The sequence below is a fragment of the Apodemus sylvaticus genome, chromosome 1 (assembly GCF_947179515.1).
Source record: "Apodemus sylvaticus chromosome 1, mApoSyl1.1, whole genome shotgun sequence".
Classification (NCBI taxonomy): domain Eukaryota; kingdom Metazoa; phylum Chordata; class Mammalia; order Rodentia; family Muridae; genus Apodemus; species Apodemus sylvaticus.
Window position 1 is genome coordinate 191,672,866 of NC_067472.1, and position 27,031 is coordinate 191,699,896.

At 47.8% G+C, this 27,031-nt stretch overlaps 1 protein-coding gene across 4 annotated transcripts in view; it reads left to right on the forward strand.

The window, feature by feature from the left end:
- The first annotated feature begins 645 nt into the window (after positions 1-645).
- Positions 646-27,031, forward strand: part of Rdh13 (retinol dehydrogenase 13) — a 70,466-nt gene continuing 44,080 nt past the window's right edge. The window contains exons 1-7 of one of the 4 annotated variants that reach the window (XR_007975354.1): positions 646-820; positions 2,046-2,164; positions 3,632-3,787; positions 12,235-12,339; positions 16,098-16,310; positions 17,471-17,572; positions 19,504-20,977. Coding sequence is in view for 1 of the 4 variants with exons in the window: in XM_052170202.1 (XP_052026162.1) it covers positions 756-820; positions 2,046-2,164; positions 3,632-3,787; positions 12,235-12,339; positions 16,098-16,310; positions 17,471-17,572; positions 19,504-19,748 (1,005 nt within the window). In the remaining 3 variants the exon portion in view is untranslated. Of the gene's footprint in view, positions 821-2,045; positions 2,165-3,631; positions 3,788-12,234; positions 12,340-16,097; positions 16,311-17,470; positions 17,573-19,503; positions 21,030-27,031 lie in introns of those variants that run through there. The other 3 variants (XR_007975355.1, XR_007975356.1, XM_052170202.1) reach the window with 3 other exon arrangements.

Sequence of the window (27,031 nt, forward strand, 5' to 3'; positions counted from 1 at the left end):
GTCCAGATCCTACCCTTCTCCCTCAGACTCAGGAATCTACACTTCACCCTCCTCCCTCAGACCCAGGGGTCCAGGCCCCAGCCTTCTTCCTTCCTTCACAAGGCCTATGCAGAAAGTACTATTATTAATTATTATTTAGAGGAGGAAAATCATAGTTCCTTCTACAGGGGCTTGATGTCTGGAAATGGAAATGCTTGGTACCAAACTATCTATCTATCTATCTATCTATCTATCTATCTATCTATCTAATTTATTTATTTATTTATTTATTTATTTTCTTCCTCCCAAATAGTATTTTTCTGCATGGACCTGGCTGTCCCAGAACTCCCTCTGTAGACCAGGCTGGCCTCAAACTTATGGATTTGCCTGCCCCCATCTCTGTAATGCTGGGATTAAACACGTGCTACTGGCTACTATTTTATTTATTTCTTTTTCTTTCCCTTTCTTTCTTTTTAAGCCCAACTTCAGGACGCCTTTGGACTGGTTGAGTGTGACTGACATTTGATCTGGTAGCTCACACACCTGTCAACCTCGGCCTCGCCCCATTTCCAGAAACTACATTTCCCAGCATTAAGTGCGCCGTGGGCCTAAAGCCCCTCCCCTACGTCTGGCCACGCCCCAAAGCCGGGTTTCTGGTCGCCGGTGCTTCCTTCCACTTTCACGCTGCTCGAGCGCATGTGGGTTCCTGGGCAGCGGGTTCATCCGCAGAGTGGCCTGGAGTGCAGATCCACCGACGACCTGTTCCCCAGCCTGGGATGAACCGCTTTCTGCTGCCGGTGTCCGTAGTGGGCACGGTGATCGGCGGCACCGTGCTGCTCAAGTGAGTCTGCGCGTCTCTGCGCGCTTGGTGGTATGCCTGCGGCAGGGGAATGCTGAACACGTCCTGCGAAGGATCCCTTGTCCAAGTCCTCGGAGCCAAGCCTCCCAGCCCACCCACTAGTACGGCCTTTCCCGGAAGAGGAGGGCGGGTCACCTCTCCAAGGTCACCTAGGGAGAAGGGGTGGAGCATAGATCTTGTGCACCTTTTATCCCAGGACCACTCTACTTTTTCTCCTCTATCCTTGCCTCTGCGCCCGGCCTGTTTGCCTCCCCTTCCCTCCTTTTTTCCCTTTCCTCTCCTCCCCGGTCCTTCTTTCCTTCCTTGCGTTTTTCAGACTGGGTCTCACTATGAAGCCTTGGCTGTCCCGGAACTTGTTATATAGACTAGGCTGATTTTGAATTCACCGAGATCCACCTGCCTCTGCCTCCTGAGTGCTGGGACCAAGGACGTGTGTGCGTGTGTGACCGCTAACAGCTTACATGAGTTTTTTACCTGCCTCTGCCTCCTGAGTGCTGGGACCAAGGACGTGTGTGTGTGTGTGTGTGTGTGTGTGTGTGTATGTGTGACCACTAACAGCTTACATGAGTTTTTTTTTTCCCCCTGCATGTATGCATATGCTATGCTTTCGGAGATTAAAAGAGGATGTTAGATCCTGTGGAACTGGAGTTACTGTGAGTCGCCATGTCGGGTGCTGGGAGCTGATCCTGGGTCCTTTGTAAGAGCAACAGTGCTCTTACTGCTGAGACATCTCACCAGCTTCATGATGTATACATATCCACGTCCTTCTGTTGTTCTCCAACTCCCTCGGGCCCCTCTGACACATGCACCTTCCAACTTCATGCATTCTGTCTGTCTGCCCGTCCTGCATCTGTCTAGCCATCTGTCGATAGACAAGGTAACATGTAGCCTAGGCTGGCCTTGAGCTTGCTCTGTAGTTGAGGATAACCTTAAATTCCTGGTATTCCTGCCATCTCCTCCTGAGTACTGGGCTCACAAGTGTGTACCCCCACTTCTGGCTACAGTCTTTGTTGTTATAAGAGTATAAATAAATGGTTGTTACCTCTTGGAGATGTCCCAATGTATGATCCTTTTCTGGGGCCGTGACAAGGACTCGAGTGGTTTTGGTGCTTTGGTGATGACTGTGAGCTTACAAGAGTGGTTTGCCCCAGTTCATAAATCCAGGCTCGAGGCAGACAGAGCTCACTGTTATGTTTCTCACCTTCAGGGACTATGTCGCTGGAGGGGCTTGTCCCAGCAAGGCCACCATACCTGGGAAGACTGTTATTGTGACAGGAGCCAACACGGGCATCGGGAAACAAACTGCTTTGGAGCTGGCTAAAAGAGGTAACCTGCTCTGGGGTTTAGAAGACTTACGTGTGCACTGTTGTGTGTGGCAGCCATGTTTAAAATACCTCAAGGGCAGAAGCACTCCAGGCATTGATCTGTAGACGAATAAACAGAGTATGGCTTACCCACACAGTGGAATATTACTATGCTTTCAAAAGGAAAGGAGCTCAGACATGCTCCTGCATGATAACTCTACGGGACATTGTGCTAAATGAAAAAGGCAGACACAAAAAAGACTACTACATAATTTTGCTAATTAGAGTAGTCAAATTCTTAAACAAAACCAAAACCAAAACTAGTTTTATTATGTAGATTGTGTATGTTGGGGTGGAGTGGGGTTTGAACACACATGTGTGTACATGTGTGTGTGTGTTTCAGAGGACAACTATGGAAGCTGGTTTTCTCCTACTATATAGGTCCTGGCGTTGAACCCTGGTTCTCAGACTTAGCAGTAAGGGCCATGACCTATTGAGGCAATTGCCAGCCTCAGTATTTGTATATCTTGACATGTTTGCTCTATGTGTATAGGGGGAGGTGGGTGCACACATGCGTATACGTGTACACGTGCGTATGTGTGTACACGCTTGTGGAGGAGAGAGGATAGCCCCTGTGGCATTTCTCAGAATAACAGTAGCACATTCCCATACATCCTTCAAGTGTTTCCATTTTCCCACATGCCTTAGGATATTTTCATGGCGCCTCCCCTCCCCCAAGTCCCCTAGCTCCATGAAACCTGTGTCTTTTCTCTTTATGGATTTACCTGTTCTGGACATCACATATACATGGCAGTGTGTATGAATTTTGTGTCTGACTCACTGAGTGTAGAGTTCCAAGGACCATTCACCTTGTCATACGTCAGTGCTTTACTGCATTTATGACCAAATAGTATGTTATTGCATGGATAGACTGCAGTTGATTTATGTATTGATTAGTGGGTGGACATTTGTGTGTGTGTGTGTGTGTGTGTGTATGTGTGTGTGTTGGGAATTGAATCCAGGGCCTCGTGTTTGCTAGGCAGGTGATTTACTACTGAGCCGCGCCCCCAGCCCCTCACTGGGGGGGTTCTAGGCAGGGGCTCTACCACTCAGCCACGCCCCCAGCCCCTCCCTGGGGGATTCTAGGAAGGGCTTTACCACTGAGCCACACCCTCAGTTCTTCACTGGGGGAATTCTAGGGAGGTGCTCTATTGCCGAATTACATCCTCAGCCCTGTTTTGACCTTTTGGATACAGGTTCTTACCAACTTGCCCAGGCAGGTCTTGAACTTATAGCCCTCTTGCCTCAGCCTCTAGATTCACTGCCATTTCAGGCCTACATTCCCCGAGCCTGGTAATAATTGACTGTCCATCTTTTGGTCATTGAATATGTTACTAAGAACACTTACGTACAGGTTTAAGGTGGGTGCATGCTTTTATTTCTGTTGGATAGCTGTGTAGGCTAAGTGTATGCTCTTTTCCTGTTCCAGGAGGCAACGTCATTCTAGCCTGCCGTGACATGGAGAAGTGCGAGGCGGCAGCAAAGGACATCCGTGGGGAGACCTTGAATTCCCGTGTACGGGCTGAACACCTAGACTTGGCTTCCCTCAAGTCCATCCGGGAGTTTGCGAGGAAGATCATTAAAGGTAGGCAAGAGACCTTTTCCAGCCAAGGTCTGTAGTGTCAGGCTAGCCTCTGAGTACCTAAAGCCTGCAAGCTCTGGAGCAGAGGCTGGCCGACAGGGTCTGCAGGCTAAATGCAGCTGCCCCCTGTTTTTCTGTTGGCTTCCTAAGATCAGCTGTGCCTGCTTGTGAGAGTCCATCATGGTCTGGCTTGTGGGTTGTTGGCACTTCCTCAGAGTAGGAGGGGGTGGTGGTTTGAGTGAGAATTACCTACAGAGGCTCATATATCCGAATGCTTGGTCCCTAGTTGATGGAACTGTTTGAGAAGGATTTGGAGGTGTGGCCTTGCTGGAGTGTCATTGAGAGTGGACTTTGAGGTTTCAGAAGCCCACACCATACTCAGTTAGCTTTCTCTGTCTCATGTGTATGGATCAGATAGAAGCTCTCAGCTCTTGGCCCCGCCCCATGCCTGTCTGTCTGCTGCCATACTCCCCACTTTGATGGTCACGGACACGAACACTCTGAAACTGTAAGCCTCCAGTAAACTTTTTGTAAGTTCTCTTGGTCATGGTAATATTATTTTATCTTAAAGATTTGTATGTATGTATGTATGTGTGTGAGTGTGTATGTGTGTATGTATTTATAAATGAATATGTCTATAGACACACACACACACACATACACACACACACACACACACACACTACAAGGAATTCGCTCACACAGGTGTAGAGCTGACAAGACCCAGGGCCATTGCTCACAACCTGGAGACCCAGGAGATCCGGTACGTGTGGTTCCTGTCCAGAGGTTTCAGGCTCCAGACTGGTTTGAGTTTGAAGTGAGAAGAGAGTTGACGTCCAAGCTTGAAGGCCTTTGGCGGGAAGAATTCTCTCCGCTCTGCAGAGGGTCACTTTTGTTGTGGTCAGGCCTTCTGAAGATTGGATGAGGCCCACTCACCTTAGGGAGGCTGGCTGCTTCGCAGTTTGTTGGTGTAAATATTAATATCATTCAAAAAATTTGGTAATGTTTGATCAAGCATCTGGGCATCCTGTGGCCCAGCTATGTGGACATATATAATGTTCCATCCCATCCATTCTTACCACATTTATTTTATGTGTGTGTGTGTGTGGTGTGTAAATTTATATGTAGAAATTACTGTATATGTGTATATGCACACATTTATATGTATGTACACATTTGTTGTGTGTGTGTTTGTGGGCACGCAGGCATGCTGTGGCTTATGTGTAGGAGTCAGAGGATAGATATCCTCTATCTAATCTACTTTCCATGGGTCCCAAGCATAAGGTCAGAACATAAGGTCAGAAGGCTTGGTGATAAAAAACCTTTACTCACTGAGCCCCAAGCTGGGCACCTTTTTTTTTCTTTGAGAGAAAAACCACAATCCCACTGTGTAGTCCCTCATCTAGATCTACCTGCCTCTGCCTCTCACGTGCCAAGCTGAGCTTAAAGGCGGATACCGTTATACTTCCCCTTACCACCTTTAAAAAAAAAAAGATTGGAATTTTTATTTATTTATTTTTTTGAGACTGGGTCTTACTGTGTAGCTCTGGCTGACCTGGACCTCACAGATCCACCTGCCCTTGTCTCTTGAGTGCCAGGATTAAAAGGTGCACAGCATCACACCTGGCCCTTTCTTCATCTTTTTTGGTTGTTGTTGTTGTTTTGGTTTTTTTGGATTTTGGTTTTGGTTTCTCTGTGTAGTCCTGGCTGTCCTGGAACTCACTTTGTAGACCAGGCTGGCCTCGAACTCCGAAATCTGCCTGCCTCTGCCTCTGCCTCCCAGAGTGCTGGTATTACAGGCGTGCGCCACCACTGCCAGGCGCCTTTCCCCATCTTAACTCATCATGTGACACACAGCATCTCCCTGGGTCAGGAGTTCAACATGCTTCTTTAAAAGCTGTTTTCTGTTTGTTTGTTTCTTTTATTTTGAAACAGGATCTTATGTATTATCTAAACTGCCCTCAAACTCAAAAATCCTCCTGCCACAGACTCCTGAGAACTGAGATTACAAGTGTGCACTACCATGCCAACTAACATAGCTTCTTGTTCCACTCCCCCCTGTGTTAGGAATAGAACCTAGGACCTTGTGAATGCCAGGTTTAAAGACTACTGCTGAACCACACCCTCAGCCCTTTACTAGTTAATTCTAGGCAAGCACTCTACCATTAAGCCACGCCCCCAGCCCATCAGTCTGGGATTTTAGGCAGCTGCTTTGCTGGGTCCTGCCCCCAGCCCTCACGGGGAGACTCTAGGCAAATGCTTTACTCCTGAGCTCCATTCTCGCTTAGTCCCATGACAGCCTTTGGGGAGTTCATCTCAGAGTAGATCCTGACGGTGCAGGATGACGGATGGACCAAGCGGTGGGGATGTGTGACAGTGATTACAAACACAGCATCTGCAGTGTGGGAAACAGGAGCCAGACGGAGGGCGGAGAGTCGGCTTGGGGAGTGGGGCACAGTGCTGCTGTATAGCAAGGCTGTATATATATTCGCAAGGCTGGCAGCCGGGTGAGGCTGCCCTTGTTTCAGAATCTGCTCTGAGGTCGCAGGGTGATGGAGAGGGGCGGGACAGCAACTCATCTTTGCTCCCAGGCTTTCTGGCGGTTCTGAGGACGGTGATGAGTCAGAAGTGCTCTGTCTGTCAGGTCACACGTGTGCTTCTGGACGGCAGTGCCCGGGGCTTTCTCGTGAGTGCCCTTGGATAATCACAGGGTTCGCCTGGCAAATTCTGTATTTCTGTCACAATGAGGGGTGACTTACCTTTTAGTGGATGTCAAAACTGTCACGTGTCAGTGTTTTGAATAGGGCCATAGCTCCATCCTGAAGCCACTGTCAGAAAGTGCAAAGTGTCTTCAGCATGCTGGCTTCCTTATTGTAATTGATTTATTAAAATTATTTATGTGTGGTGGGCAGTGGTGGTGCACGCCTTTAATCACCCCTGCACTTGGGAGGCAGAGGCAGGGGAATTTCTTTAAGTTTGGGGGCAGCCTGGTTTACAGTGTGAGTTCTAGGACACCCAAGGCTACACAGAGACCAAAAAAAAAATAAAAAATAAAAAAAAAAGAAAAGAAAAAAGAAAAGAAAAATATGACCATAGGTATTTTTATTACCTGCATGTATGTGCAGCACACGCATATGGTGCTTGCAGAAGCCAAAAGAGGGCCTTTGGACCTGGGGTTATGGGCGACTGTGAATGGGACATGGGCTCCCATGTGGGAGCTGAGAATCAAACTCAGGTCCTCTGCAAGAGCTGCCGGTGCTCTTAACCTCTGAGCCATCGCTCCAGCCAGCTGTTAACGTTTAAGGTATATTTATTGTAATTATCTATCTGTCTGTCTGTCTGTCTGTCTCTCTCTCTATCACCAACCATCGTCCATGTATCCATCTGTCAATGTTTGTATGTATGTTTGTATCTTTCATGTATGTATTTATCATCTGTATATCTGTGCATCTATCTATCATGTATGTATGTATGTATCATCTATCTATATATATGTATCTATGTATGTATGTATTATCATTTGTGTATCTATGTATCTATCTATATCTATCATGTGTGTATTTTCTATCATCTGTGTATCTATGTATGTATGTATATATCTGTCTGTCTGTCTATCGATCATGTATGTATCTATTGTCTATCATCTGTGTATCTGTGTATCTATCATGTATGTATGTATATATGTATCTATCATCTATCATGTATGTGTGTGTATCTACGTATCTATCTATCTATATATCTATGTATCTATATAACTATCTAGGTATCTATCTATCTATCTATCTATCATCCATCTAGCATTTGTGGGTGCAGATGTGCCCCAGCACACACATGAAGATCAGAGTACAGTTTGCAGGAACGGTCAGTTCTCACGTGGGTCTGCGCAGCTCAGGCTGCCCGGATCAGCAGCAGGGTCATTAAGGCGGGCCAGTGGCCCTAGCCTCTTGTGTACTCTTCTGTGGCTATTTTAAAGCATTTATAAAGCAAACATGTATGCATTAATTAACTTATCACCTTGACAAAATACCTGACAGAAATATCAGAGTGGAGGGGTTTATTTCGCCTCACAGTTTAGGAGATAACAGTCTGTCACGTCGTGGGGAGACATGGCTGATAGCTCTGGTCAGAGCACTTTGGTGTAGTGGGGGCTTTTAGCATAGCTTGCTCTTCTGGACGGCTTGGTAGATATGGAAGCGGAAAGGTCTGGGGAACCAGAAGCGTGTACCATGTTCAAGGCCTGCCTTTAGTGACGCACTTCAGCTAGCAGGGCCATGGTACCAAAGAGTCTGTGAGCTCCTGAGACAGGGGCACCAGCCGGAGAGTGCTCAGATATATGGGCCTTGTGTGTGTGCACGCGCGCGCGCACGCGCGTGTGTGTATACGCATGCGCACGCGTGCTCGGAGTGTGTGTATGTGTGGAGGTCAGAGGGGTTGGTTGGTTCTTTGCTTCCATCATTTGGGCTCTGGGGCTCGAACTCAGGAAGTCAGGCTTGGCAGCAAGCGCTTTTCCCACCTCAGTTGTCTTCTGCAAGATTAGTATGTTCTCTCAGCCATCAAGCCATCTCTAGTTCAAGAGAGTTTCTTTTTATTTTTTAAAAATAAATCCACTTATTAGCCTGAGAAACCTCCTATGGTCAGAACTTACTGATGAAGTAGGAGAGCTCTCTCTTGAGTGTGTTTGGTTTTCAGTCTTGCTGTAATGTCCGTTTCAGGAAGGCTGTGACCTCAACTCGCCTGTCCACCCTGTATTTCCAGTGTCCAATAACAGGTGCTTAGAAGATACTTGTTGATTGACTAGTAATTACATGGTTCTACCAGGCAGGTACTATTATCCTTTTTTTATTTTTTCAGATTTTGTTTATTTTATATATAGCATTCTCCCTGGATATCTGCCTGCAGGAAAGAAGAGGCTCGCTATAGATGGTTGTGAGCTACACTGTGGTTGCTGGGAATTGAACTCAGGACCTCTGGAAGAACAGTCAGTGCTGTTAACCACTGAGCCATCTATTCAGCCCTGTTATCCTCCCCTCCTCCCAAGACAGGGTTTCTCTGTGTAGCTCTAACTGTCCTGGAACTCACTCTGTAGACCAGGCTGGCCTTGAACTCAGAAATCTGCCTGCCTCTGCCGCCCAGAGTGCTGGGATTACAGGCGTGCGCCACAACCGCCCGGCTCTGTCATCCTTTTTAATAAAGGAAGAAACTGAGTCCCAGAGAAGCTGGCCAGGATTACAGGCTGAGTCACTATGTCAGGCTTTAGAGCTAAGATTTGAACTCTTGTCTGCCTGGTTGCAGAGAGGATGTGCCTGTACCCCTTTCCCCATCCCCACCCCAACTAGGAATCAAACCTGGGACTTTGAACATGAGTGGTAGTTGGTTGTCCAGGTGTCAGGTTCCAGAATCACCTAGGAGATACACTTCTGGGCTCATCTGTCAGGGAGTTCCCAAATGCAGTTAATTGGGATGAGAAGACCTAACTAACTGGGCGGTATCATCTCAGAGGCTGGGGTCCCAGGCTGAATGAAAAGGAGAAGCAATCTCTCTCTGCTGGCATGAAAAGGCCTCCCACTGGGCCCAGCAGTGACTTACTTTATTACCTATCTATTTTTGGTTACACATGTTGGTGTGTGTCTGTATGTGTGGATACAGGTGCCTGTAGGGACCAGGAGAGGGCAGTGCATACCCTGGACCTGGAGTTATGGGTAGTTATGACTCCTGATGTGAATGTTGGGAACTGAAGCCCGCTCCTCTGCAGGAGCCAGTCGTACGTGCTCTTAACCTCTGAGCCGTCTCCCCAGCCCTTGAGACAAGGTTTCGCTTTATGACCCTGGCTGGCCTTGAACTTGTAATCCTGCCTCAGTTTCCCTGGTAGCCTGCACTACCACCCGTGGCTTGGAGCTTGTGTTCTTCATTGGCGCCCTATATTCCACTCACCCACTGAGTGAGGAATAAGACCCTGGTCCACATCTCGTAGGTGCAAGACACCCAGTTCCTTTTGTCCACTGACAAGGTCTTGGAAGTGGTATGGATTCAGTATGTCTCTGTGTGGGAGGCTCTGACTCTTAGGCTCTCAGAAGGTGACCTTGTTTGGAGATAGGCTCTTGTAGAGGTTTATCAAGTTGAAGTGAGGTCATCAGGATGGGCCCTCAGTCAGTATCCCTGGTGTCCTCATTATGGGAAACTGGGACACAGGGCTGTGCACAGAGGGAAGATGATGGGTGGAGTTGGTCATCTACTAGCCAAGGCCTGGAGTGGATTCTCTTCCTCAGTCCCAGCTGGACTAGCCCTTGCTAAGGTCCTGATCCTGGCTTTTCAGCATCTTGGCCATCCATTTCTGGTTTCTTTTAACAATTTTTTTGGGGGGTGGGGTTAGGTTTTCCAAGACAGGGTTTCTCTGTCTGTCCTGGAACACACTCTGTAGATCAGGCTGGCCTCAAATTTACTGAGATCCTGTGTCTGCCTCCAGAGTGTTGGGATTAAAGGTGTATGCCAGCACTGCCCGGCTAAGATGTATTTATTTTTCCTTTATGTGTATGAGAGTTTTACCTGCATGTATTTATGCGTGCCACATTCGTGTCTGGCACACAAGGAGACTAGAAGAAGGAATTGGGTCCCTTAGTGTGCATCTGTGACAGGCAGCACAGTGTCTGGTTGAGCTAGGTTTGAAGCCCCAGTGATACCACAGGTCTAAAGGTAGGTGTTTTGCCACGTTTCTGGACACCAGGTCCTTGACATGAGACAGCAGTTCTCCATAGGTCTGTGGCCATCAGTCACCTAAGGGCTACACTCCCAGGCCCTCCACAGGTAGAAAATGTGACCACAGGTCATGTAGCCTCAAGACAGATCTCCATTTTAATGAGGTACCTAAAGGCCTGGAGGACTTAGCCAATAAACCCCCCTTCCCAGACTTTCCTCCCTGCAAAAGGTATTTAACCCCAGGCCCACCCTGAGAAAGTGGGGTACAGTTTTACTCATCACCACTCTTCGCCATGACTGTTTAGTCTCCTGCAGAAGGCCTCTGAGTGGAAAGTGCAGTCAAAACTCCCTCATCCTGCCTTCCCAGCGGCCGGAGTCCCAAGAGCAGTGGACAAGGGACACACCATTAACCCACACCTTAGAACTGGAGTTATGAACAGTTGTGAGCCACAGTTTTAGTGAGGGTTTCTATCGCTGCAACATAACACAATGACCTGAAGCAATCTGGGTAGGAAAGGGTTTATTTGGCTTATATTTCAACATTGCTGTGCATCATTGAAGGAAGCTCAAACAGAGTGGTACCTGGAGGTAGGAGGAGCTGATGCAGAGGCCATAGAGAGGTGGTGCTCATGACTTACTTGGCCTGCTTTCTTGTGGAACCCAAGACCCCCAACCCAAGGATGGTACCACCCATGATGGGCTGGGCCTTCCCCTATCAATCACTAATTAAGAAAATGTCCTTCAAGTTTGCCTGTAGCCTTATCTCATGGATAAGAGATTAAGCATTTTCTCAGCTGAGGTTTCCACCTTTCAGATGATCGTAGCTTGAGTCAAGTTGACATAAAACTACCTAGGGCAGCTACCGTACAGGTGCTAGGAACTGAACCCAGGTACTCTTCAAAAGCAGCAAGTGGCTTAGCTGTCGAGTCATCTCTCCAGTCCCAGTTTCTGTTGTTAAAGTTGCTTGGCTTGTAGTATTTTGTGATGTCAGCCAGAACAAACGTTCAGGGTCCTCTCTAAGGACAATATGCACGCACGTCTAACTCCATTATGTTTTTTTGAAACAAGGTGTCTAGCCCGGGTTGTCCGTAACTCCCTATCTACATAGGATGACTCCAACCTTCTAATCCTCTTACCTCCCCCCCCCCCCCCCATACTTGGGTTATAGGTATTTCCACAAGAGTTGTTTCATGTCCTGGGGAAGGAAGCCAGAGACTGGTACAGGCTACACAGCACTGAGCCAACTGAGCTGTATCCCTAGCCCCAAAGACCTTACTTTATCTAGATCATCTCTGTGATAGTCTTAGCTCTGGTCAAGGTTATGTGTTGAACTCCTAGGGATCAGGCTCAGTCCTTGGGTGTGGGAAGATGAGGTAGAGGCCACTCACATCATGGCTGACCAAGTGAGCAAGCAGAGAGTGGAGCTAGAACTCAGGACACTTTGGTGGTTTCCAAGACCTTTCCCCAGTAACCTACTTCAGCTAGTCAGTCCCCGTCACTCTCATCTTTGGGCTCTTGTCACAGGACACCCTCCCTCTGTCTCTAGCCTGGCTCTTCTCCTTTAGGAGGAGAGCAACCACCTCTGTTGCATCAAGGCACATTCCGTGATCTTACCTAAGTGGTACTCAGTCATCTCTACAAAGATCCACCTTCACGTGTGCCAGGTAGACAGGAACGTGTGTGGGAGGGACGCTGTCCTTCCTTCAGGCAGGGGTGGAGTCCCTCCTGACGTATCTGTCCTCACCCATGTCTTCTAGAGGAGGAGCGGGTAGACATTCTGGTCAACAATGCGGCTGTGATGCGGTGCCCACACTGGACCACTGAGGACGGCTTTGAGATGCAGTTTGGTGTCAACCACTTGGGTGAGGCCTGGGATGGGTTTACTTGGGATAAGAGTGGGTTCTTGATGGGGAGTCACCTACTTTGGGGTGTGTGTGTAATCTTGCTCCATTCTTTTAAAATTTATTAATGTGTATGTCTGTCCCATAGACTGGGACATTCATTTTTTTTCCTTCTACTACTTTTTAAAAATTATTTTGAGGTCATATAAATGATGACATTTTCTTTTCTTACTTACTTTCTTTCTTTCTTTCTTTCTTTCTTTCTTTCTTTCTTTCTTTCTTTCTTTCTCTTCTTCTCTCTTTCTTTCTTTCTTTCTCTCTCTTTCTCTCTTTCTCTTTCTTTCTTTCTTTCTTTCTTTCTTTCTTTCTTTCTTTCTTTCTTTCTTTCTTTCTTTCTTTCTTTCTTTCTCTTTCTCTCTCTCCTTCCCTCCCTCCTTCCCTCCCTCCCTCCCTCCCTCCTTTCTTTCTTTCTCTCCCCCCTCCCGCCCCCCCCCGCCCCCCCCCCCCCCCCCCCCGAGACAGGGTTTCTCTGTGTAGCCGTGGCTGTCCTGGAACTCACTCTGTAGACCAGGCTGGCTTAGAACTCAGATATCCACCTGTGCCTATCAAGTGCTGGGATTAAAGGTGTGTGCCACCGCTGCCTGGCCAGTCAGTCCCCTTTCATAGTTTTATTTTTTGTGGCTGCAATAAAACGCCCTGGCAGAAAAGCAGCTTACGGGGAAAGGGTCTGTCTGGCTCAGGGTTCCGGGTTACAGCCCAGCACTTGGGGAAGTCCAGGCAGCCGAGACTTGCAGTGGCTTAGTCACTTAGTGCACAGCCACAGTCAGGAGCAGAGAGGCATGTGATGTGTGCGTGGGAGTGCTCAGGTGCTTTCTTCACTCTTAGACCGTGCAGGGCTGAGGGGAAGCAAACAGCAAGCGCCCACTCTCAGCGTCGATCTTCCCACATCAGCGTTGATCACTGCCAGGATGCCCCTCACAATGCGCACAGCCCACGTGACCCAGGTGGCTCCCCTCTGAGGCCCTGTCTTCAGGCGACATTAGACAAAAATGACTGTCTTGTGTTTTTCCTTTCTGCCTTCCTTCCTTCCTTCCTTCTTCCCTTCCTCCCTCCCTCCCTCCCTCCCTCCCTCCCTCCCTCCCTCCCCCCTCCCTCCCTTCCTCCCTTCCTCCCTTCCTCCCTCCCTCCCTCCCTTCCTCCCTTCCTCCCTTCCTCCCTCCCTCCCTCCCTCCCTCCCTTCCTCCCTTCCTCCCTCCCTCCCTCCTTCCCTCCCTCTCTCCCTCCCTCCCTCCTTTCCTTCCTTCCTTCCTTCCTTCCTTCCTTCCTTCCTTCCTTCCTTCCTTGAGTTATTGTGTATGGGTGTTGCCTGCATGTATGTCTGTGTACCACGTGCATGCCTGGTGCCTTCTGAGACCAGAATTGGGTATCAGATCCCCTAGGGTAGGATTGCGAGCAGCCCTGTGGGTGCTGGGAATTGAGCCTGAGTCGCTTGGGAGAGCAGCCAGTACTCTTGACTGCTGAGCCGTCTCTCCAGCCCTGATTTCAGTTTTTTATGGCCTCCTATTTCTCCTTTATACGTATCTATCACATTTTCTTTGATTTTTTTTTTTTTCTTCAGCCAGGTGGTGGTGCATGCCTTTAATCCTAGCACCAGCGAGACAGAGGCAGGTGGATTGTTATGAATTCCTAGGTCAGTATGGTCTACACAGCAAGTTCCAGACTACACAAGGCTGTGTATAGTGAGTCCCAGTCACTCTCTCTTTTTCTAAAGACTTATTATTTATTTATTTATTTATTTATTTATTTATTTATTTATTGCATATCCAGCATTCTGCCTGCATGTATGCCTACAGGCCAGAAGAGTACACCAGATCCTATTACAGATGCTTGTGAGCCTCAATGTCTCACAGAATTGAGCTCAGGACCTCCGGAAGAGCAGCCAGTTCTCTTAACTTCTGAGCCAACTCTCCAGCCTGAGTCACAAAGAACTAAAAAAATAAAATTAACTTAACTTTGAGGATTTCATAGTACATAAAATAGAATAGGATCATATCTATCCAGGATTTCCCTCTGACTCAACCCATCTCCCCTGCATCACGCTCTTGTCTGAACTTATCTTGTTTGAGACCTAGGCTGGCCTTGAACTTGTATCTAAAGATGACTGTGAACATCTGGTCCCCCTTCCTCTACCTTCTAGGTGCCGGGGTTATAGGTATCACATTTTCTTTATGATGTTTATCTGTTGATGAACATTTTCTGGCCATTGGACTCACTGCAGCGACAAGCGCAAAACATTTTCAAATAGTTGTTGGTCATTTGTATTTCTTTAGTTGAGAACTGTTCAGTTCATTAGCCTATTTATTTATTGATTTTTTTTCTTTAACTTTTGCATTCTTCCTAAGTCCTCATTCTTGCTAATGGAAGGAAAGAAGAAAGAAAGGAAGGCTGTGAAAGGAAAGCTATCATTTCACCACCAGAAGTAGTTATGGTTTAAAAAAACAAACAAACCTGGGTGTGGTGGTTTTAATGAGACTGGGCCCCATAGGCCTATGTGTTTGAATTCTTGGTTTCCAGTCAGTGGAACTGTTTGGGAAGGACTAGAGGTGTGGCCTTGTTGGAGGTGTGGCATTGGGGGGTGGGCTTTGAGGTTTCAAAAGCACATCCCAGGCCTTACCTCTCCTTGCCTGTGGATCAGGATGAAAAGCTTTCAGATACTTCTTCGACACCATGCCTGACTACCTACCGCCATGATTACCATAAACTAACTCTCTAGAACTAGTCAATCCTCCAACTAAATGCTTTCTTTTATGAGTTGATTTGGCCCTGGTATGCTTTTGCAGCAGTAGAACAGTAACTGAGACAGTGGGCTTGGTATCATATGCCTTTTTGAGAGATGGCTTGGTAGCTCTAGCGGAAGAACACAGACACTCAAACACCCTTGATGGAAGGTAGAGGTAATCTGCTTCAACCACGGGTGCAGCCTCTGGTTGTGTGTGGAGCAGTGAGGGAGGCTAGGGATGCCTGCCTAGCCGGGTGGATCAGCCGAGGTCAACCCTGGTGAGTGACGGATGACAGATGTCAGAGCTTGCCCTCACATCGTCCTTCCTGATAGGCCTCATGGCCCGAGGCTGATCTCTGAGACCTACATGGCGGAAGGAGAAGACCAACTCCTGGAGGGTGGCTTTACCTCCACACGCATGCTCTGCCCGTCCCTTCCCAAAGAAATTACAGCTGAAAAAAAGAATAACTGAACCTAAGTCTAAAGTTTTTTTTTTTCTCCTCAGAAAACAAAACAACAAAGTGGGTGAGGATAGAGAGGAAGAGGAGGATTATATTATTGCTGAGAATGAAAAAAATAAAATAGTGGGGCTGGAGAGGTAGTTCAGTGGTTAGGAGCACTGGCTGTTCTTGAAAAGGACCTGGGTTTGGTTCCCAGCACTTGTCATGGCCTCTCTAGTTCCAGGGGCTACACTGCCCCCTTATGGTCTCTACGGGAACTGCATGCAGGCAAAGCACTCATACACATTAAGAAAAGAAATAGAAAGCCAGGTGGTGGTGGCTCACGCCTGTAATCCCAGCACTCTGGGAGGCAGAGGCAGGCGGATTTCTGAGTTCGAGGCCAGCCTGGTCAACAGAGTGAGTTCCAGGACAGCCAGGGCTATACAGAGAAAACAAATCCAAAAAACAAACAAAAAAAAAACCAAAAAACCAAACAAAACAAAAAAAGAAATAGATTAATTACCGTGGGGAAAAATATTTCCTTGTTGTCCTTCATCTAGGGCATTTTCTATTGACAAATTTGCTGTTGGACAAACTGAAGGCCTCGGCCCCGTCACGCATCATCAATCTCTCATCCTTGGCTCACGTGGCTGGGCATATAGACTTCGACGACTTGAACTGGCAGATGAAAAAGTATGACACCAAGGCAGCGTACTGCCAGAGCAAGTTGGCTGTTGTCCTCTTCACCAAGGAGCTGAGCCGCCGCCTGCGAGGTGTGCAAATGGTGATCTTTTCTGGTCTTCTTCCTTCCTCTCTGTGTCTAGGGTAGTATATAACCCTGAACTGGTGATGAAGAGGAACGTTGTAGCTTTAAACACTGTAGTCAAAAGGATGGCGCCTGCACCACCATGTTCCCATCCAGTGCCGGAGGCAGACATCACTAATGGATCATGGTTCTAATGATTGCTCTTTAGTTTCGATTAGCCTGCCTTCATCAGACATGCCCATCTTGCCTTTCTTGGATAGACTTCTAAGCTTCTGGTGCTGAAAGCCTGTGGTTGTGGTTGTGGTTTGGGAGTCGTTTTGGTCTGTAAGGGACATGTGGGAATGTTTGTAGACATGCCTATCTCAACTGGGTCAGCGAGAGGTTGCTTCCGGCATCTAGCGGGTTGAGAATTCAGGGGTCCTCCTGGATGCTTCCCCCAATTCCTTCCAGTCTAATGGGAGGAATGTAGTGTCACAGATTAAAAAAGTTTCCCCTGGCATCTTGCTTCTCAAGAGTTGTTTGGGACCAACAAACAGTGCCGGCCATCCTTGGGGGGGATAGTCACAATTGTAGTATTTCAGATCCACTCCTGTCCTCTGCTTCAGACTTTAGTGGGGGTGATGGAGTCCAGAAATGTGCGTCTACCAGGCCTTCAGGGCTGCTGTGCTTGAGGGAGCCACATCACAGAACCACAAGTGTAAGGGGAAGCCACTCGAAACCAAGGGTTCAAAGCCTGGAGGGTAATATGTGCTGGAGTGTGGGAGGCAGCTTAGGCTGAGGAGGAGCCCTGTAGTGGGGCCAGCCTAGTGTTATTTCACCAGTCTTTGTGTGTGTCTGTTTGCACGTGCGCGTGAGCATGTGCACATGCACGTGGGGTGCGTGAGTGTAAGTCAGGGGACAATGTTGGGTGTCATCCACTTGGTTTTTTACTTGAGACAGCGTCTCTTCCGTGGCCTGAAGCTCACCCAGCTGATCTGGGGGCCCCAGCGATCTGCCTGCCTCTGCCTCCTTAGCACTCCCTGGGGCTGGCAAGCATGCACCACCACTGACGCTCGTTTTGACCTGTATTCCGGGCATCAAATTCAGGACCTCCTGCGTACGCAGCAAGCTCTTTAACCACAGAACTATCTTCTCAGCACTCACCACCAACGTTTCTATTTTTCCTAGGTACGGGTGTGACTGTCAATGCACTGCACCCTGGCGTGGCCAGGACGGAGCTGGGGCGACATACAGGCATGCACAATTCCGCCTTCTCCGGCTTCACGCTCGGTGAGTCCCCTTCCAGCTTGGTGTCCCCTCCCAGAGCCCTTTCCTTGTGCCCTCTCTACTATGGATCCAAGACTTTCTCTCGGAGCCCGTCACTTTACTTCTTTTGATTCTCTGTTCCTCTGACTGGGGTTCACTATATATTTCTGACTGGCTTGGAACTTGTTATGTAAGCCAGGCTGGCCCTTGAACTCACAGAGATCTGTCTTTCTCTGCCTTGTGAGTGTTGGGATTAAGTAAATGTGCCATCACATTTGGCAATTTTGTTTTTCTCAACATGGCCTTATCTAGACTAGGCTGGTCTTGAACTTCTGATCTTCCTACCTCCTGAGTGCTAGGGTTACAGGTGTGTGCCACCACACCTGGCTGCTGCCTTTACCTCTCTCAGATCTCCCATGTCTTTCAGTGGGTCATTGTTCTATGTGGTTCTGGCCTCAGATCCACTGAAAATGAGCTAGAGCCTCATTGATGAGTAAGAAAACTGTCTTGGAAGTTATATCTTGACTCCTGGAGTCAGGCTATGCACAGGATAACCCTGGCTTCATTCACATCTAAGTGACTCAGGATAATGCACCGCCCAGTTTTAACAGCCTCTTACTGCGTAGACCAGGTTGGCAGTGAACTTGTGATCCTCCTGCCTCTGCTTCCTGAGTGCTGGGATCACAGACATGCCTTGCCATGCCTGTTGCCTTGAGTGTTCGTTTCAGGCCTGTGATGGGACTGCCCTCACCGTCACTAGGAAGATGAGCTGAGATTGCCCAGAAATTGGTCTGCACAGTGTCTGGCCCAGAATCTAATCTGACACACAGCCAAACACGAGGTGGAGAGAACTTAAATTGAAAAGCTTCGTGGGTCCTCTTGGAGCGTGAGGAACCCCAGAGAAGAGGGGGAGGCAGAATTGTAGGAGCCAGCAGGATTGAGAATACCAGGAGAACACGGCTTAGAGAATGAACGAAGCAGGGCTCATTCAGAGACCGAAGCAGCCATCTCCAAGCCTGCCTGGGTCTGTGTTAGGTCCTCTGCGTATGTCATGGTCGCGTAGCTCAGGGTTTTGTGGGACCCCTAAAAATGGGACCCTTTTCTTCCTCCTGGGTCGCCTCACCCAGCCCCTGACATGTGGACTTGTGCCTGGTCTTAGTGTGTCTTGTTATGCTGTGTTCAGTTGCTGTCCCTGGGACGCTCACTCTTTTCGGAGGGGAAACAGAGGAGTGGATCTGGGGAAGAGGGAGAGTGGGAAGGGGGACTGAGAGGAATGGGGGTGGGGGAGAAACTGCGATTGGGATGTATTGTAGAAGAATGGAAAGAATGTAGTCTTAGTCAACAGAACACTGTAACAGGTATTCATAATGTCTGAGAGTCATTTAATGGGCATGTAGTGAGGATTTTCGTGCAAGAGTACCACAGGACGCATTTGGTAAGTTGAGGGCTGGAGACGGAGCTCAGTTGGGGAACTGCTTGGCTATCGTTCCTGGAGCTCTGGGTTTGATCCCCAGCACCACATAAAATCAAACACACTGGGACATGCCTCCCAGCACTCTGGAGGTAGAGGCAGGAGGGTAAGAAGTTTAAGTTCATCTTTGACTGTATAATGAGTGAGTCCAGGGCCAGCCTGGGCTACATATGCCCCGGTCTGAGAAGAGCGATTATTTCCAGGAAAAAGAAAGAGAATAGGGGAAAATGTGCTTTTATTTTTCTGGGAACATCCAGGGAGGCTTCCTGTAAGAGTCAGCTTTTGGATTCATCCCTCCTTTTAGAGGAATTTGTGGGGGTGTTGCCTGGGATGGGACCTTTGGGTAGAGGGCACTGCAAAGACAAAGGCCTGGAGGTGGGTTCCTTGGGACTTCAGGTCAGCTTCCAGCCTCAGGGGTTTTGGGCTCCCTGAGGGTGGAGCAGGGATTTTTAAAATTTTTTAACTGTTCTGTGGGTGATTGTAGGGCCCTTCTTCTGGTTGCTGTTCAAGAGTCCCCAGCTGGCGGCCCAGCCGAGCACATATCTGGCTGTAGCAGAGGAACTGGAGAATGTTTCGGGGAAGTACTTTGATGGACTCAGAGAGAAGGCTCCATCTCCCGAGGCTGAAGATGAGGAAGTAGCCCGGAGGCTTTGGACTGAAAGTGCCCATTTGGTGGGCTTGGACATGACTCAAGGGTCCGCTGGGAGAGGACATTCCATCCCCAGATAACCTTCAGAGATCCAGATGGAGCTGCGTTACCAAGGCTGCTGCTGGCCATGCCCTCAGCATCCTCTAGGGGCAGCGTTGCATGGTTGAACTCTCTAGACTATGGCTGCTGGCTGCCATGCCCTCATCATCCTCTAGGGGCAGCGTTGGTACTATTAGAATCTCAAGACTGTGACTGCTGGCTGCCACGCCCTCATCATCCTCTAGGTGGCAGTGTTGGTCCTAGCATTTACTGTTAGCCAGTTACATTGAGTTGGACCACAGGTAGGCACTAGCTCAGGGGGTAGCAAGGACATGTACTCTTGGTTGCTGGGGAGGTGGTCCATCAGGTGCCCTCCTTAGGAATCTAAAAGGGGAGGCCGATAGAGGAGTCGGTTACTGTGGTCATGGGCAGGGTCCAGAGACAGTGGGCGCCAGAGCTGCTGTGGCGGACTGACTGGTCCACTGCTAAGGAGCAGGTGCTCTATGGATCTCTGTGGCTGTGTACACTGTGCCTGCTCTCTGATTTCACTGTTGTTCCAGTTAGCGTTCTGTTGCTGTGATAAACACCATGACCAAAATCAACTCGGGGAGGAAAAGGGCTTCCTTAACTTACAGGTTACAGTTTATCATGGAAGAACAGAGACAGGGCAGGAACTCAGGACAGTAACTTGAAGCAGATCCCCATGGAGGTGTGCTCACAGGCATGCATCAGATACCTTTCTGTTTTATTATTATTATTACTATTTTGCAGAGAGGGTCTCACTTTGTAACCCTGACCTTCCTGGAACTTGCTGTGTAGAGCAGGCTGGCCTTGAACTCACAGATATTTGCCTTCTGGGATTAAAGGCATGCATTACTATGCCCGGCCCAGGTACCGGTGCAGGCCCGGTCCAGACAGCTCTTGAGTACAAACTGCAAAGTGTCACTGCTACTTCCGGGATGGTGTTGGCCTGAAGCGTCTGCCCGACTCAGAAAGGGTAGCTGTGGACACCTCGTGTCCTGGACAGTGGCGGGGGCTGCAGGCTGCAGTCCACTGGGAACCTGGCACAGACCCTGCCCTTGTTAACCCTGAACTGCTCAGGACAGAGTGGAATGAAACGCTGCCTCAGAAAACCAGTGTGACCTGGGGTCACGATCTCTCCAATTCCTAATTTTAAACCTTAGATGCTCAGGCTTGTTTATCATCAGATAACGTGTTAGGGGTAGTGACACTTAAGCGGGAAGAGAGGCAGGAGGATCAAGAGTTCAAGGTCATCCTCTCCAGCCTGGGCTAAACAAGATCCTGTTAAAACAAAACAAAACCGTGAAATCTCCAAACAGCTGACTGATAGATTTAAAATAAAAATGTCTATTTAGTGTGTGAGTGTGTGTGTACATATGAACATGTATATTATGTATGTTTACAGGTATGTGCACATGCCCTTGTATGTGCATTACATGATGAAGGTCAGAGGGCAACCCTCGGACAACCTGTGGGAATCTCTCTTTTTAAGTCTGAGGATCCAACTCAGTTTGTCGGGCTTGGTGAAAGGGGCCTTCACCTCTGACCCATAGTGCCTGCTGTGAGTCATGGGTTTTATTTTATTCTTTCTGTGTGGAATTTATTACACATATAACCTTGCTATTTATTCCCTTTAAGAAACTAAGACATTCAGTTGTTACCAAGATGGTGACTTTGCAAAAATTCCCATTATTTCTCATCCCCCAAACCTATCCTGTTCTGCTTAAATTAGACTAGATCGACTTCACTCTTCTCCTTTGTTTTGAGACAGAGTTTCACTCTGTAGTTCAGGCTAAACCTGGACTCTCAGTCTCCTTGCCTGAGCCTCTGGGGCCCAGAAATTACAGGTCTGCTACACCCTGCGTTTACAATCGATGTTTACAACCAAATAAATGGAAATAGACATTTCTGCTACTAATTTGTTATCGTCCTTTTGTTTGAGGTGTGCACTTACGAGGGGACATTGTTTCTAATAAAATCAACTTAAGGAAGGCAGGTTTTAGTCTGGCAGTCCCAGGACACAGGAGTTCATGGCGCGGAGGGCATGGGGGCAGGAGGCAGGCACGGGGCAGCTCAGTGTGGCTGCACCGAGAGGAATGCGAGTGCATACTCGTGGAAGCCAGAGAAGACCTCTTGGTCACAAGCGTTCTTCCTACTCAGCGAGCGATCTCGCCACTTCCCTGGTTGGCTGCTGTCATTGCTAGTGTGTGGTGGACGAACGCCATGCTATGCTTGTGGCACTGAGAGAACAGCATCATGGAGCCAACTCATCCCTGCCACTGTGACACGGGTTCTGGGGACTGGACTCAGGTTGTCGGCCTCCTGTGGAGAGTGCCTTTACCTGCGGAGCAGCCCCAGCAGCCTCTGGATTCTGCTTTTTGTTAAGGCTCGGCCGTCAGCCCTGCTGCGCATGTGCACTGTGGGTCTTCACAACGCAACAAACTCAACCAGAAACTCCCTCAGACATGACAGACGTGACACTGTCGAGTTGAAGGTATTAAGCACCGCAGGGTGTCTTCCCTGGGAGATGAAGTTCATCCTAAAGGGGCTAAAAGTCCATATCCATGTGGGGCCCAGGCTGCCCGGGTGGTTGACCATGGAGATGCCGTTCATGCTGGAGGATTTGTCTTTCTTGCAAATGGATGTGGCTGCTTCTAACCACAGATCCTCAACCAATATCTATTTCCTTTCCAAAACCAAGAGACGTCATGTACCACAAATGCTTTCCTCTCATAATCGCAAGGTCCCAGATGGCTTGAAGACAGCAGAACCCTAAGCGATAGGAAAGTTGACAAAAATGTAGTTGAGAAACCAGTACAGAGGGTTGGAAGCATGGCTCAGTGGTTAGAGCACTGTCTGCTTTTCCAGGGTCCCTAGTTCAAATCGCAGCAACCACATGGTAGTTCACAGCAATCTATACTAGGATCTGATGCCTTCTTCTGGCCTGTAGGCATACGTGGCACACACACACACACACACACACACACACACACTTTATATATATAATTTGTGGGCAAGTAATTAGGCCAACGAAAGAACTGGGGTATGGCAGTAACATACCTGTAATCCTAGCTTAGGGAGACTAAGGCAGGAAGATCTTGAATTTGAGTCTAGTTTGGACTGCAATAGTAAGATTCTAGCTCAAAAACTGGAACTCAAGCCACAATGAATGAAGACAAAACCCCAAAACAGACCAAAGGAACAGCCACAAAATGTCGCTTTGCATGGTGACTCAGCACAGAAAGGGATTGAACTTGGAATAGATTATATGTACTGCTCTTTGGAGCTGAGGAATTCTGTCTGTCCTGTTGCTTTTGGTGACCAGTGACAAAATGTCCAAAGGGTACACACTGGGCTGACATAAATTCATGTTTTTGAGACCGGTTCTTGGAACCCAGGCTAGGCTCAAACTCAGGAGCACAGAGAGACCTTCAGGTATGAATTCTCCTGCCTCCACTTCCTGAGTGGTAGGATTACAGGTCTACAAATGATGTTGTCCTGACCCACATTGGATTTGTGACCACACAACCTCGTCAGTTGTGACACTATCCAAGCACAGTGGAACCTGGTGGGTGAATATACCCAATGTCTTCCTCCACTGGGTCCTCTCTCAGGTCTTCCTGGGCACCGCATAATCCAGCAACTGAAGGGTTAACTCCCAGCAGCCCCAGGTAAACTGATACAGTTCTTGGATCATCAGCACCTTTGACAGGACAGGGCCCACCTGGTGTGGATAGTGGAATGTTGAAAATTACCCTAGACATAAGTAACAAGGGATATTAATTAAGGCAGTTAAGTTCCACAGTAAGGCACGTGCTGGATCTGTGATGTCTTCAAGATTCTGCCTGTGTGTTTATCCATTAGCAGGGTCAGTTCCTCCCAGGTGGGTCCCTGTGGCCAGTTGGATGGTGGCCCCTTAAGAGTATGGCCATAACTCTGGTGACCGGGAACTGAAGAGATGACTCAGTGGTTAAGAGACTGTTCTTCTAGAGGACTTGGGTTCGAGTCCCATCACCCTCATGGCAGCTCACAACTGTGATGCCTGCCCCACGAGATCCAGCATGCTCCTGCAGACATACACGCAGTCAAAACACCGGTGTGTATGAGAATAAAAGAAAACCCTGGTGCCCGTGAGCCGTGTGATCTAGTAGGAGATGGTGTTGAGATGAGTCTCTAAGTTGTGTGGGAGTCATGTCACGCCACTCCGACCCCAGTAGAATCTGTGTGACAAGTTCCACAGACTGAGGCGTTAGTCTTCAAAAGAAGGTTTCCTGGAACCGGTTGTGGAACTCTTGGCTGGAGAAAACATATTGAGCCATAGTTCTCATGGCAATATTTTTTGTTTGTTTGTTTGTTTTTCGAGATAGGGTTTCTCTGTGTAGCCCTGGCTGTCCTGGAACTCACTCTGTAGACCAGGCTGACCTCGAACTCAGAAATCCACCTGCCTATTTCTCCCAAGTGCTGGGATTACAGATGTGCGCCACCACCGCCTGGCCATTGCAATTTTTCTATTTCGTTCTCTTTCATTCCTTTTCTTACCTACAGGTTCCTGGTAGCCTAGACCACGATCTTAAGCAAGAATAATGGGTATGAAACCATCTCTAGAGATGGGGTCACTAACATGACCTTATCTCCAGGGAAACCAATGCTTTACTTTTCAAATCGTTTACAAAATTTTTATGATAGATAAAAACTTTCCCAACAATAAAATTTCATATGGCTGCACGTGTGTCATCGGAGGTGGATTTTGGTATATGGTAAAGAAAACCTTAATTCGAAAGAATTAAAATAGTTTAAATTTATGCTTTGAAGATTTATAAAAAATCAGGTATTAGATGTTAAGCAGTAATTAATCAAAGGGGCTGGAAAGTTAGCCCAGTGGTTAAGAGCACTGACCATAAAGATTTATTAACCTGTTCTTGGGAATATGCCACTAGCCTTGGATGATCGCCCTATTGAACATATTCTTTCAGAATTGTTATATCTTGATAATGGCGTTACCTGTTCTGTTTGTGATTCACTGAACATGTAGTTTCACAGTTGTAATGCTTAGGTGATTTTTGTATTTTACTGTGCCAAATGATTCTTGTTGGTATTCATGATTGTTTCGCTGGATATGGTTTCTAAGAGTTGCATCATGTTTGCTTTCATGTATAAAATCCCCTGCTTGAGAGCTGCAGAATACACTCAGATTCAAACTGCCTCTGTGCCAGGCGGTGGTGGCGCACACCTTTAATCCCAGCACTCAGGAGGCAGAGGCAGGCGGATTTCTGAGTTCGAGGCCAGCCTGGTCTACAGAGTGAGTTCCAGGACAGTCAGAGCTACACAGAGAAACCATGTCTTGAAAAAAAAAATAAGTGAGTACAAACTGCCTCTGTACTTGTTTCTGTTTGTCACCTCTGAATCCTTACCCACCTGGACTTCAAGAACCCCCATCCCAGGGACCCCCATACCCAGCTGTGGTGGTCTGTGACAGCTGGCGCTTCAACGCTGGGCTCAAAGCAGGAAGGCTTTCTCTCTCCTTTTTTCCTAAAAACACTTTTTCAGGTAAAGGATAGGACCTCGTCCAGAGTGCTGCAGACTCCTCAATAGAGACAGATGAGTTAAGATGACGAGAAGGTAAGAATCATGGGGGCACTCACAGTCCAAGAACAGAGGCCTGTGCCTGACAATGTTGAGTCATACGTCAGAAAGTAGAGGTGTTAACACCTCAGAGAATAGTTTGGCAGCACTTTACAACTTTGTACTGAGTGTCAGTCAGTGGTTTACGGAGGAAGGAAGCCTGTCTTTAGAAGACTTTATTGCTAGGTTGGAAGAAGGAATAGGCAGGATGCTTCCTCCCTCTGAGGGCTCGGACATGTTATTGAAACAGCAAGTATGAGAAAATGCCACCAACCCTACATCAGATAGAGGGCTAATATCCAATATACACAAAGAACTCAAGAAGTTAGACCCCAGAAAAGCCAAATAACTCTATTAAAAATGGGGTACAGAGCTAAACAAAGAATTTTCACCTGAAGAACTTCAGATGGCTGAGAAGCACCTTAAAAAAACGTTCAACATCATTAGTCATTAGGGAAATGCAAATCAAAACAACCCTGAGATTTCACCTTACACCAGTCAGAATGGCTACGATTAAAAACTCAGGAGTCAGCAGTGTTGGTGAGGATATCGAGAAAGAGGAACACTCCTCCACTGCTGGTGGGGTTGCAAGCTGGTACAACCACTCTGGAAATCAGTCTGGCGGTTCCTCAGAAAACTGGGCACAACACTTCTGGAGGATCCTGCTATACCACTCCTGGGCATAGACCCAGAGGATTCCCCAGCATGTAATAAGGATACATGCTCCACTATGTTCATAGAAGCCCTATTTATAATAGCCAGAAACTGGAAAGAACCCAGATGTCCTTCAACGGAGGAATGGATACAAAAAATATGGTATATATACACAATGGAGTACTATTCAGCCATTAGAAACAATGACTTCATGAAATTCTTAGACAAATGGATGGAGCTGGAGAACATCATCCTAAGTGAGGTAACACAATCTCAAAAGTTCACTCATGGTATGCACTCACTGATAAGCAGATAATAGCCTAGAAATTTGGATTACCCAAGACGTAATCCACATATCAAATGATATCCAAGAAGAAGGAAGGAAAGGAGGCCTCTGGTCCTGGAAAGGCTCAGTGCAGCAGTGTAGGGGAAAACCAGAACAGGGAAGTGGGAAGGGGTGGATGGGGGAACAGGGGGAGGGAAGAGGGCTTATGGGACTTTTGGGGAGTGGGGATACTGGAAAGAGGAAATCATTTGAAATGTAAATAAAAGAATATGCTAAATTAAAAAAAGAGAGAAAATAGCAATCCTCTCTGCCAGGAACCAATTAGACCAACCAGAAAAACTGGGACCATGTATGATTCCATAGAAGCATGCAGAGATGCCTCGCCAGCTGTGGTCCAGGGCACGGCTTGTGCTGCCGCAATGCAAGGGCAACATTTCAGCGCCGATGTTCAGAACTTGAAAGGCTTATGATTTTCTTGCAGCCAGCAAGGACACATGAGCCATGACTGTACAAAAGAAGAGCAGACTTCAAAAAATAAAAATACGAAAAACCAACCTCTGGGGTTATGTCCTCAGTGTAAGGAGGGAAATGAATGTGAATCAAAATTTCCCAAGGATGGAGCCCCTCTGAAAGATGAGGAGACAAAAAACAGGTTGAGGGCCATGCCCTCTGCCCCGAAATTTACAAAAAGGGCAAAATAGGGAGACAGAGGAAGGTAAAAGTGAACTGACTCCTCTGGCC